The 13,786-nt window shown below is 45.0% G+C and overlaps 1 protein-coding gene across 10 annotated transcripts in view; it reads right to left on the reverse strand.

Moving 5' to 3' along the window:
* Positions 1-13,786, reverse strand: part of LOC120954716 (aryl hydrocarbon receptor nuclear translocator homolog) — a 197,610-nt gene that overhangs the window by 58,511 nt on the left and 125,313 nt on the right. For all 10 annotated transcript variants that reach the window (XM_040374878.2, XM_040374879.2, XM_040374881.2 and 7 more), the window contains one exon: positions 1,286-1,446. In XM_040374878.2, the coding sequence (XP_040230812.2) occupies positions 1,286-1,446 (161 nt within the window). The remainder of the gene's footprint in view (positions 1-1,285; positions 1,447-13,786) is intronic.

The raw sequence follows: 13,786 nt of genomic DNA on the forward strand, positions 1-13,786 counted from the left end.
GTGTAGAGATAACGATAGTAATTAGAAAAGAGTTCGCTAACGTTCACCTTGGCTCTTTTTTCCATCTGCATTGTTTTTTTCATTGTTTCGAGCTGACTTTAGTTTCATTTGGCTTTAGCTTTTAGCTGATAGAAACAGGTAGAAAGAGTGTGAGCAGAGTAGAGGAAAAAGTTCATCTTCCTTCTATAACAAGAGACACCGTTGCGCCGCCGCCATTTCTGAAAGTTGTGAGCCGAGCTCTACTCTACGCTGCCGTACTTATAAATTCTCGGCTAATTATTTGAATAAATTATCCATTCTCTAGCGTTTCTTGCAGGATCTAGGATTCTTTTCGCGAGGTCAGCATAGTTGTCTCTAGCAGGACGTTCTTTTGTGTTCATTTTCTTACACGAAAAAAAAAGTAGAGCTCCGTGAAAGAATGCCACTCGTCGTTTGACACAGTTCGCAACCATTTAATATAAAATGTAACTCTTCTTGGACAGTAAATGCAACAATATGTTAGAAGACTTCCTGAATACAGTAAAATGCACAAAAAAAAAAGAAATTAAATTTGAAGGACGATCAATTACACAAGTTTTTTGCTGCTTAAAGTTATGCCAACAAAATGCCTGTTCCGAGAAGGCTGATTTCCACTGTTGAATTCATTTCTCAAGAACAAGCAAATGCGTTTCCTACACTCAAAATGTAATTTATCTCACTAAGGGGGAAAACTTTTGCCTCGCACAGCATGTACAACTCGATTGAGAAATGTCCTGTGCGCAATAAATTCACAAAAATTTCAATGAACTAACTAAATAAAAGTTGTACATCGCTTTCTAGCTACAAAAAAGTACATCAAAGTCAATTAAACTGCTAGACAGTGTGATTCGTCTGTCTAGGACGGGAATCATAACCTATTGCCGCGCGCGTAATTTGCCGTTTTCTTTGCCAACGTCACAAAACGACACCATAACAAATCCAAAACACCGAGGTACGCTCACGGGTTTTATGGCCACGAAATGGTGAAAAGAAGTGAAAAAAGCAATTCATTTCATGCATCGGGGAATCGTTGGCAGCACTCTCCGGTATGAGAAATAAAAATATTTACGACCTTTGCAAAGGGGAAATTACTTTCAAACTTTTGATGAAACCCGGCGACTACCACCCACCCCGTACGCCATTTGCGCTCATGCTAATCTGTGAGTGCTGCTTTCTTTGTCCTGTCTGCATTACACAAACCTCTGAATTAGCCAGCCGAAAAACAATAGTAAGCGCCTGGGAGCTCATCAAAAAACTGGAAACTTACCTCTTAATGCCTTCATGTGCGCGACGGCCATCCGCAGGATCGTCAGCTTGTCCGGTTTCCGCGCGAGGGCACTGCAGGTCGGCACCATGTCCGACAGCTCCGTGATGTAGGCAGTCATTTTGTTTCGCCTCCGCCGCTCGATCTCGCAATGGTTTTCTCTACTGCAAAAGGTGATAATAAAATATATGGCTGTGTTACACAAGATGGCAAGCTTGAAGGCGATGCGGTGTGATGTTGTTTCTTATCGAGGGAAGGGGGACGACATTAGTAATTGGAAAGGAAGAAGGATGATTTGGAATGTATCAGTAAGACATACTGGTAATAAAGCAGTACAAACAAATCTAGTTGTGTTAAATATCCCGCAAATTAGGAGATACAGTTCACCCAAACCCTTGTAGGAGCAACCAAATTAAATGCTAATGAAGCATTGCCCAGAGGAACTCCCACGTCACTTAATTCCAGTAGTCCTTTTGCTAATGGTACACTGCAACTGCACCGACTTTGCAAGACCCCTGGCGTTACTCAATTTGTCAGAAATGCATATGGAAACGAGCGATCCAGAGCAGAACTTCTTTCCCCCCGAGGTGTACAGCAAAGTGCAGAAGCGTTTAAGATAATCTTAATCAGATTGCCAATTCCAACCACCAATCCCTTTACGGTTGGGCGTAAACAATTTGCCCGGAAAGTTTCTTGATCTTTTTCCCCCCTTTCTCCAGTTTGTTCCACCGCATGTGGGTTAGCTTCTCGAAGGGAAAGAAATAAAACATTTCCATAAAAAAACCAACTGGCAACTGAGAGCTCGTTGCGTTTGCCTTTAAACGTAGAGGGAAATACTCGGCACAACTGCTTACCCCGTCGCACATGAAATCATAACTGAAAACACTTTCATATTCCGAATGCTTCCCCCCAGCACAAAAAAAAAATCCAGAATGAAGGGCGCGGCGGCAGCAGTATCATCATTCTCGCTCATAAAATGCTGAATTATTATGAAGTAATGGCTACATGAGTGTGCCCGGCCGACGATCGACGAACACTGCTCCCAGAACCGTCGAGGGGTAAAAGGTTGAAATTTGTACGCTCTTAGCAAAAATTTCCCCAACGAAAAACTTCCGATCCGCTGGAGCGCTGGCTGGTAAAGAAAGGCCAAACAGAGGAGCGACAGGACAGGGCTGCAGAAATGATTGTTCCAAGCAGAGGCCAAAAGGATTCGAAAATCCTGCAGCTGTCTTTTGGAATGAAACGAGTTGCGGGAGCAATCGCGCGTAGGCTGGTTGTGTACGGCTTGGATGATGAAAACGATGAACCGAGCGAACCCCGGGAACTGGGTTGGGTTTGAATATAGATATGTATGTTGAAGGGAACGAAAGAAAAAGCGCACAGGGGAAAACTCGTGTACAGAGAAGGATAAAAGCGGCGAAAGCGCCCCCAAAAATCGATATCAAAAAAGACCGCAATGTATCGTAATAATCGTAACAATAATTATTATTGTTATTTTACTTTATCTTTCTTTATGGGTTACGCGATACGCTGGAGTTATTGAAAACGAGAAAGAAGCACAGATGATGGGACCGACAAAATAGAAAGGAAAGAAAGAGGAATGATACACACAGACGAGAGGGCATTCTTTTGGGTGGGATTTCTGTTTGCCATTTATGGCGGTGTGGGTTGTATCAATGCCTTACGAATGGTTTATAACAATCATTCATCGTAAGGGTTCACATATGCAGCGGAGCGAGGGAAGATCATTACAACACACACATACATACACTGCATATTTGATAGTGCGAGTAAAAACTTCATAAAGATGTTCCCGATTTAAAGAAACACGATACGCGGGCGGCGAGACTGTAGGCTTTGCCACAATCATATCATTTTATTGACTCACACATATGGTAATGGTTATGTGTGCCTAATGGTTTTACAGACGAGAAAACCCACCAAAATCGCAAACAGAACGTTTTTGAAGCATCCTTTTCAACACCATCGGAAACGAGGACAAGGAGCACACTTAGCTATTAGCTGTTGTAGAGCCACGCGCGGTTGAATTACGTAAAAATGTCATTTTATTTGCAACCATTTGCCTAATGCGTTGTTTGCTGCCACTGCACGATTGTGAAGCGTAGCCTCATCTCTTTTCATATATGAAATTGCAAAGCTACCAAAATTTGCCTCGTTATTGATTATGTGAGAATTAATATGCAACGCATCGATTTAAAAAAAAAAAAAACAAAAACAAGAAAACGGTTCGTGTGCCACGCGCGATCCGGAGTTTGCAATTTTTTAATGAGCCATATCATCGTGCAGGTTTGGAAGGTTTTGCTTCCCGTACGCTGGAATATACATATTGAAGGGGGCGGCCGTACCGTTCAAAGTTTCCCCCCGGCCTCGAAGTAAATAACCTCACCTGCCAGTCTCCTGAGGGCCAATGGGGTGGCAGGTTTGCAAGATTGAGCCAGTACATGCAACAGAATTTTTGATGGTTGTTTTTACTTAAGTGTGCTAATTGATTTTCATTAGAAAAAGGGAACCCCTCTTTGTGGCCTGCTCACGATTGTTAAAGCACGATTTGGTGGGGTTATGGAGGAGACGGCAAGAGAGAGAGAGAGAGAGAAAGATTAGGCGCCGTTACGGTCTATTTGAGTGATGATGAATTGATTTCGAAAGTTGGCGGACGCGCTGGATGAATTATTGACATGCGCTCCCTGTTGAGCGGGTGCATTGGTTGGGATTGTAGTAATTTTACCTCATGCAAGGCACTTGGAGCAGCCTTGTTTAGAAGGGTGCACTAAGCCCGATTGCATGGTTGACAAGCAAGGCAAATCATTTTCGATTGAATTAGTTAGGAAATCGTTTGGGAAAGATCGAGATTATTTATTTGTTGTGGAACAGTAAAATAGAAATCCACGTGCTAAACCTAGCAATGTCACAACATGGTATGGTGCGCTTGATTCATCCATTAGCATACGCTTGTTAGCTTTCCTATAAACGATTTTGGCACACTGAACACCATTAGCATTGACTCATTCTCTTAGCCCTGCTTCGAAAGGCAGTGAAAATAGTAGAGACGCAATGCATGGGTTAATATTGTGTACGCGGAGTGTAGTTGAACAATTATGGTGCCTGACGCCACCTATTTTACTGCAAACGAAGGAAGTCAACTTATATAACAGGATGTGGAACCAAACCAAAAAGAATATGATGAGTATGTTTCGAGCAAGCTTTTTCGCTGACGGAGTTGACTTTCATGTTTCGACCATGTTTCAACAAAATTGTGCCAGACAGACAAAAAAACATAATGCGGTCAAATCTTTGACACAATAAATCAATTTATACAGAGCGCGGCAAAGAGAAATGCAAATGAACTTCTTCAATATAAAAACATTCGAAAAAAAAAACCATGAAAAACCAATTCTGAAAATTCTAATACCATTCACGAGTAAATAAAAACTAAAACATGTTAGGTATGGTGAAGTCATCCTTTAAGCATTACTCAAATTGTTATAAAGGTACCGTCTACTACACCGTGAAACGTAACGATTTAATGCTAATGTTGGTTAAGATCTGCCTACTTTAAAAACGTTATTTATTGCTGCAATCCATACCATTGCCACCCTGATCAAGTGTGTTAATATTATTCATCAAATCTTTGACACAATAAATCAATTTATACAGAGCGCGGCAAAGAGAAATGCAAATGAAGCACCGTCTAAAATTGCATTCAATGCGAAGTAACGGTACCCAATCATTGCATTTTCGATGCGTTTTATGTTTTTTAAAGAGTTCGTGCTTTTAAGGTTTAATTTATACTGAACACTCAGTGCGTTCAGTGAAAATACCGGGTGCACTGAACAAATACAAATAAATTGAAACTCGCTCCATTCTGTCACATTATTGTTATAAGAAAATAAATTGCGGTGGTTTGCTCCTATAGAGAATGTGAATATATTTACACAATGGAAATTAGATACTTTCTTTCCAATAACCTGTGTTGTGTTATGATAAAAATAATATCTTCCTATCGAATTTTTTTTTTCATGCAATTTTATTTCCCATCGATCCCCAGCGTAGGCAAAAAAGTATTTTTCACTGATAAATCGTAAACTTGCTTCATTTGCTTTTCCTTCCCGATGCCGCATCTGGGTCTGGTACACACTCCATGGGCATAGAAAACATTTTCCTTGCTCACTCCCCCCTCACACGGTCATAACTCAGAATCAGCAGTTACAGCGTATTGAAGTGCATTCGCGTCGAATCTTCGGATCGGTGCCACGGTTTCGTGTCGTCCATTTTGTTCCTCTCAGTTCTGGTGCTCGCCGATGGGAATCAAATTAAGGAGCTTACGCGCAGCGGTGTTCTTATCTTTTTGCAGTTATCATTTTGTTAACTTCAGGGTTCTCGCCTTCTCACTGGCAGTCCGACAGGGAGGAATTCAATGCAAATAAAAAAAAAGTACCAGTACATATCCACCGTTACATCTTGCACTTTGTGGCAAGGCGGGCGTCGGGCTCGGTGGCTCACGCTCGCTCGTCTTCTAAAGCTCCAGCCCAGCGAGCTCTATTGAATATTGGCTACCCGTACGCCCGTAGGCTGCGCATAATTGAACGCACAGTGCACAGAGGGTAAGCGTGGCAGGACCACAAGCTCCCTAGTAGTGGCGATGATGGTTATCCACCAACAATGAACATAAACCGCATGCTCTTCTCCGGAAGATAGACTGCTGATCGACTCCGCTTCGGGCGGAGGTGTTCAAAGTTTACTTAAGTGATGGGTCGGTTTTTTTTTCTTCTCTCTTCTTGCTACCTTCCTATATACCCCACGCCTTCCGATTGGCGCTTTTATGGGAGACAAAAAGGTCGTAAAATAATAACAATTTCTTTTCTGCGGTACGATTATGCGCCAAAGAACGGCATCGGTTCCCTCGCTGGACGCGGGACGAGGCATCATCACCAGTGGAGGCAGGTGATTAAATTACTACGATAGTAATTGTGCAGTGGAATGGTGTAGTAGTGCCGGTACCGTCTACCACTAGAAGTAGACACACACAGACACAAACACACGCCGAGCCGAGTGGTGGAATTGATTGGTTGATTTCGCATCGTAAAATGGTGTGCTTCGGGTTTCGGGGAAGTACATTAATTTAAAATGACTGCAATAAAGTGCCATCAAATAACAATGCCAATCAGCGTATATTATTAAAGAGTGTGTAATGAAACGGGAGAAAAATTGGACGATAAAATCAATACACTGCATTAAGGAGTATAACAGCATCAATCATGCTGATAAGTATAGAAAAGAACAAAGTTATTGGAATAGGATAGGACATACATCTTTCGTAGGATTTTGTTGTTTTAGTTTTACATCATTCTACAGAGCACTACAGAACCAATTAAATCCATTAAAAAAGCATCGCAAAGTGTTCAATCAACCCCTCGGCAGCTAACCGATTAGTGTCCCTGATAGTCCCTTCTGTGTTCTTGCCATTTGTATGCCAACTTTCCGCTGTATAGCTCTTGCTCGCTCAAGTTCCGACTTAAAAAAAGGATATGCAACAATTACACACTATCACAGCTGGCATTCGAACACACAACCACAGTAGCATAGAAACGGCAATGATATATTCAACGAGCTCCTCCTCCTGATCCTAACAAGGGGCAAAAGGGTAAGAAGTGCCAGATCCGGCTAGTAACGGACAGCGAAAATATATATTGCTCTTTGTGTAGTGGCCAATCGTGTCCTTTTGGTTTCGCATACAACCGACAACGCACACACACGCCCTGCCAGAACATCACCATCACCATTGGTAGGTGGTTGGAATTGTTTCCATAAAATTTCGCTTTCACCACATACACCCGCGTCTTTCCCTTTGGCCGCGTTGAATGGTTCCAGCAAAAACATAGTCCTAACCACGACCACAACACACACCACAAACCCCCGAAATCGAGGGTGGTTCACGAAGCGTTTGGGGCAGGGAGAAAATGCGCGCGCGAACCGACCTGCCATTTAGATTTATGTCCGCATAATCTTTCGAGGCTAATATGTATGATTTGCATAAGGCAACATGAAATGTCCATTACTCAAAAACGCGGCGAAAAATACAATCGAGCCCCAAACATACATACACACACACCCCATTCGGGATGTGGTTGGCGAGAAGGGGGAGGCAATGGACGCGTACAAACGCATACATAAATGGAGGAAAGTGCGAGAACAGACGGGTTAGAAGAAAGCCCAGGAAAGTGGATGGAATGAGGCCTATTCCCGCGCCACCTGTAGCTGGCCAGTATGTGTATGTTTGTGTGTGTGTTGATGATTTGCTAAATTTTAAGGGATGGTGATTATATGAGGCATTTCGAGACACACGCAAGCAGCGAACGTGCCAACGAGGTGAGCCTCATCTCTGTGTGTGTGTGTTTGTGTATAGTGCCAATTGCTTCCAAAAGTGGAACGGGGAAGTTCACGGCGTCGAACCAATAACCGCAACGCCACATCCAAATCTGCATTCCCGTAGGACCTTATCCACCGTTACATCCACCTGTGCGGTGGGTGTAGTGCGGCAAAGGGGGGAGGCTTTACAAAGTGAGCAAACACACTACATCCTTTTTCCTGTTGCTCCAGTTTTTGACGGTTGCCCAACGGCACCATTGCATGAGGGCAGTTGCATGCGTGCAGCCGGCACAAGACTGCCTCCCCACAAACGGGCCTCCTGCCTGCGTGTGTGCGCTGCAAAGTAATGCTCACTTCATTCACATTTGATGACCCTAACTAGCGGGTGAGGTGACGACCCTTTCAGCCAGCCAGCCAGCCAGCCAGCCAGCCAGCCAGTGTGCCCGTGTTTAATCGGAAGCTTCCGCAAGGTACTAAACCCAGGAGAGAGAGAGAGAGAGAGAGAGAGAGAGAGAGAGAGAGAGAGAGAGAGAGAGAGAGAGAGAGACGCCAACCAGAGGGGAAAGGAGGATAAAGCTAATGGTGCAGTGGAGCTCCGGTGTAGAGGTGGAGGTGACAGGTGCGAGAAATAAACACTTTTGCATGCGATTTTTCCGTCACCACAGCCCGCTTGCGTGCACCACTGTTGCACCTTTGCGTTGGATGCACTTTGCACTCATACACACATATACTGTTGGTGTTTCGTGTTTACCTGTACCAGCGGCACTAGGAAGAGAATGTGGCAGTGGCCAGCACGGGAGCTCCCTTATGCGTGCCTGCTTGGCTCTATTGCGGGTGCGGGAAGTTTAACAACGGCAACAAAACAACCAATGCATAAGTGATTACCATAATCACTGGTATAACTTTCCTGCCGGCAGTGCCCTGGTCATGGAAAGCAGCAAACTGACCACAACACACATTGCAGCAAGAACACTGGCAGAACAATACACCTACCTCCCTCTCTCTAGGGAACGGGGCGGTGAGGAGAAGAAGAACGAGCGGGTTGTAATTGATTTGCCTACGGAAAACACGATGAAGTCTTCCACCAAACCGCAAAACGGTCCCACATACCTTGTTGCTGAGCGTTGCGCGATTGGAGCCATATCATCATCGGGACATTCAGGGACACACACACGGGCAGTCGGGTTTTCTTTCCAATCGGGACCTCGGCAATGGATCAACCAATCAGTTGCTGTCCCAACCGGTTCACCGCGGAAGCGGCAACACATGGGAACGGGAAAAAGGATTGCCCCACGATAGCATGTAATGTCGACCGGTGGTGGGGCAGTTCAGAACCGTACCGGTGGTGTTTGCAAGCAATAAATTAATGATACAGTCAGCGGACAGCGTCTGCCAGTGACACTGAACGCATCGCTGTCGCTCACTACTTTGTTCCCTTTGAAAACATTCGATGTATAAAAATTTAAAATCCAAGTTGCATACACCCTCTGTAAAAGATTTTCATCAAGCTCCGTAATATGTTGGCCCCACGAAGTTGGATCATTTTACACCAGCGAGATTTTGTTATTTCACCTGATGTTCCTGGCACAGTATGGGTAAAGGCTTCATCCGTCCGTAGTCCCACACACTTTTGGGTGACTGCAAAAAGTGGCAGAGCAGTGTGCAGTAATGCATACTAATTTCTTCATTTCTCTCGGCTTACAATTAATCCGCACGACAAACTTTAGCGAGCCGCGAACGAAGAGTGATGGCAGGCGTGAGATAAGGAAGCAGATCCATACATTGCGGGACATTAAAATGAAAGTGTGCATGGAGATGAGATAAATCGAGCGCACAGGAACAGGACAAGGAAAACTTAATTTCGTTCAGTAACAAAAACAATGGTATGACAAGTTTTATACAAATAAAACCACAGCCTATCCTCTATTAAAATGTCTCATGTTACAAACTGGTCCTTACTTAAATGTTGTATTAAAAATATGTGGCCGACACCGACACGTAAGTCTAGTCTGTCGTGCGGATGTGATAATAGGTTCTTTATAGCTGCCATTAAGTTAGCAACAATGTACCGAGCGAAAAACCGGTCCCAGCATCATCCCGTGCGAAACACGGTAGCATGTCATGTCTTCTCACATTTTAAAACACTAACCTACGCGTCCCTCGCCAAAAACACGCGCACACACAACTGCCGGCTAAATGATTCCATTTAATAAACATGCGTTTTTCAGTTGCTAACGGGTAAGTTTTATTTGAACCGTCACAAGACGCAGCTCTCATTTCCATCCTTTCAGAGGGTTTAATGGAATCGGCACGACGAATCCTGGGATATCAACAGCGGGGGAAGATTATTAATTGTACGTTGATGGCTGTGGCATTCTTGGTGTTTCAAGGGTTGGTTCCCAAGGACAGTGAAATATCCAACACGTCCGACGAAAGGTAAATTGCAAAGATATTGCAGGTCGCTGGATGGAGGATTGACACCACACATCATTTACGAAGAGAGCTGGCGCATTTTCATTAAAGCGGCAATTAAACTTTTTTGTGCTACTACCTCTGCAAATGCTTCTGTGTTAAAGGACGCGTTCGAAGAACCTCTATTAGCGTGAACTCTGATGAGTTCACGTACGAATGTAAGGTGTTCTATTGGGAATCATTAACGTATAGAAAGGATGCGGTTTTGGCACTGTCTTGCGGTTGGACAGTTGTTTTAAAGAACCTCACTCAGGCCTCAAGATGTCAGAAAGGAGCTGAAAGCACTTAGAGGGCGTCCTTTTAGCAGATGAATGCTCTCAAAAAGCCTCCAGCAGCTCGGTTCTTAGATCATATCATTGGATGCTAATTGAACGCTTCGTTATACCCTCACCTGGGGCACATCATAATTTGACACATTCTTAGGTCTTATCGTTCGAACTACCTTGTATGGGAACCCATCAACCTTCCGAAAACGGTTCAACTTGACAGAAAAAGCCAATTTACTTCATTTCCATCCGTGTGTCGGAATTGAACGCACGTTTGGAGCGTCCAGGCACACACTCGTGCGATGGTTTTTAGGCTGGAAGAGGATTTTTATTTTGACACCTCATTTCCTGGCCCGATTATCACCACGTGTGCGCATGCTAATGCATTCACGAGCTCGCGTCTGGGGTCTGCCTCCTTGGCTCGTTAGCACACGTCCGCTACGGTAAAAAAAACATGGTGAAACATATGCCTCCGCACGTTTGAACCGGCAGGTCAAACCCAATTTGCCATCCTGCCATCGTGGACAGCTGAATTATGTTTAATGTATCCCATGCCTCCCAAAGCAATGACGAGCGGCTCCATGTTTTGATGAAACAATTTACACTTGCAACGAAAAGCAGCTGAATCAGTGTTCAGTTGATTCTTGTTTTTTTTGAAGACTTTTCGTCTACGTTCCGACGGCAACCGTGGGATTGTTATCAAAACTCTGCCTTTCAGCGTCGAGCATTAAAAAAGTCGTGAGAGAACGAAAGGATGACGATAAATGTTCACTGGAACACACACAAACACACACTCGAACACACGCATAAAAGGGTGGGGGAACCTTTGGGGTCGAAACTCTCGAACTACAACATTAATTAGTTGCTTATTACTGACTGGCCCGGCGGAACGTGCGGGCAGGCATACCGAGCGCACACAGCAACTCAGCAAGGACCCGCGTGAGCGCCACACTGAAATGAGTGCGGGTTGACTTCGGGAACTACGGCATTATTGTTAGAGTTGGGGATGGAGGGAGAGCCGGCCGTTGATTGGAACAGCGACTGGAGCCGCCTATAAATCGTTGAGCATAACTGTTGTAGATTTAATGCTTTCTGCAGAAAGCGAAAAGTGGAGACTCATTTCTTGGGATTTCGGTTGTTCCTTTCATCAACAACGTGCGCCTCCTTAAGCGCTGAAACCGAACCGACCGAACGGCATCGGAGGTCTCATAATAAAAACACAAGCTGGGCAGTTATGTTTCCCCCAAATGAAACTGATGATTATTGCTATTACTGCGCGATACACTGCTTAGGGCTTTTAAAAAATAATGAGTTTTTAATATTAAATAAAATACGCACAAGCCGTTGGACAGGAAGATAGTGGGACGTGGAGAAACACATCGAAACAAAACTAGTATGGGCATCAGGAGGACCCCCTCTTCCATGCGTGTTCCAACGGGATGGCTTTTAGTTCAGTTTGCTTACCGGCCATATCGAAAACTCTTCCCACCCAACAAGGAAATGTTGTGGCTATAGCATCGGAGCGGAAAGCAAAGAGGTAGAGTACCTTATGCTACTCCCTCCCTCCATTTCCATCACACTTCTCGTTCCATCCACACCGGATTCGATCTGATTTTCGAAGGAAAAGCCCAGACGCAGGGGGTGCAAAACTCGAACGCACCCATCGTAGGCCAGAGAAAGCCAGTCCGAAGTAATCAAAGAGTAATTAAAAGCAAAGTCTGGCTAGAGGTAGCATAAACTTTAATTAGAATGGTTTTTGCGCGATGACGGATGGGTGAGGGCGTGCGAAAAGGGGTGGCGTTACTACCACCTCCTCCCCAAGCCCACGCTGTTGATGACTGCCCCGGCTGTCCTCGTTTGTAATCCACACCGATCCCGGTGGCTCAAGGAAGAGTTGGGGTGTCGAGGGACTCGTCGACCGTACCACCACCAGGAGCATATCATGATGATGATAAAACGCCACTCCATCCGCCTCGATTCGCATGGCATATATGGGTGGGGGGCGGGAAAACACGTTGGTTCTCATACGGTGTTGAAAAGCATGGGATTGAGGCCCGCCCGACCGACCGGCACACCAGAGGTTAGGGACCTGCTATGCTGCGCTAATGTTGCTGTGTGCTGTGACGTTGCTTGCTAAAAACCAGTGTGCTCGTTAGCAGTGGGCACATTAGCCAGTGTTTTATTGTTGCAACACCCTTTTTCCGGTCACACCGGCCCTCCGAGTGTGGGTTAAATGTGCCCCCCCCACCCGTGCTCAGCTTTTAATGCATTGATAAGACCGGGGCGACAAGACGCGGGATTATGACCAGAGCTTGTAAATGGGGATACTAAAGGAAGCCTACGGAGACCTGAGGAATATATTACCCAAGGCACTGCTGTACCAACCAGCGGGTGACAAAAAGCTTGTGTATTACACACGTCGAATTTCGAGATTAAAAGAATTGCAAGAAGGAAGATCGTAAAGTACGCAAACTTTGTGCTAAGCACACTTTGTGCTTCTTCTTCTTCATTTGGCTCAACAACCGTTGTCGGTCAAGGCCTGCCTGTACCACTTATGGGCTTGGCTTTCAGTGACTTAAGGATTTTATCTCCCCTTAGCAGGATAATCAGTCCTACCTATGGACGCACGGTCTATTTGGGGTTTGAACCCATGACGGGCATGTTGCTAAGTCGTACGAGTTGACGAGTGTACTACGAGACCAGCTAAGCACACTTTGTGCATTCCATCGAAAAAAGTCCAAGGTTCTGTCGTTTGGTACAAATTTGTAATGAAATGTGTTATTTAACACTTAAAACAAAACTCCATACCTTACTAAACGAAACATACCGCAAGAACCTCCTAAACAAATGAAGCCCTCCTTCCTGTGTCATGTTTTCCCACACCCCTTCGTACCGTCGACTTAAGAAGTTATCACCTTGTGTAGTTCACTCTCCACGAGCCCAACATACTGCACCGGCTGACCCTGACAATTGCGCATGGCTGTGGTTGCATTTTTATCGGTTAATTTTTCCACCTTCTTTCTCGCCGTCATTGCTTGCTGTTAAAGAGCAGTCTTTGCCCCATTGGTATGCCCGTACGTCTCGCGGATTCAGGTTGCTGGATAAGACTCATAAGGCTGGATCCTACCCGTCTGGAGAGGAGATTCAGCGCGATCCAAAGACACCCGGAGCACAATGTTCCGGTGAATGAACCACTTCACCGACCTAACGATCCAAAACCTCCGATGTGCGATCCACCAGCACCCTGTCTGCGTCTTCCCTTTGGGGCGTACGTAAAAAAATGGAACCAACGTGCGGCAACGTGAGGAACAACTGCGAGGGCGTATATTTGTGTGAGAAATTTTGTGCGCGTGTCTCGTTGCGAAAGAAGCCCAAGCTT

This window comes from Anopheles coluzzii, chromosome 3 (assembly GCF_943734685.1).
Source record: "Anopheles coluzzii chromosome 3, AcolN3, whole genome shotgun sequence".
NCBI classification, from domain to species: domain Eukaryota; kingdom Metazoa; phylum Arthropoda; class Insecta; order Diptera; family Culicidae; genus Anopheles; species Anopheles coluzzii.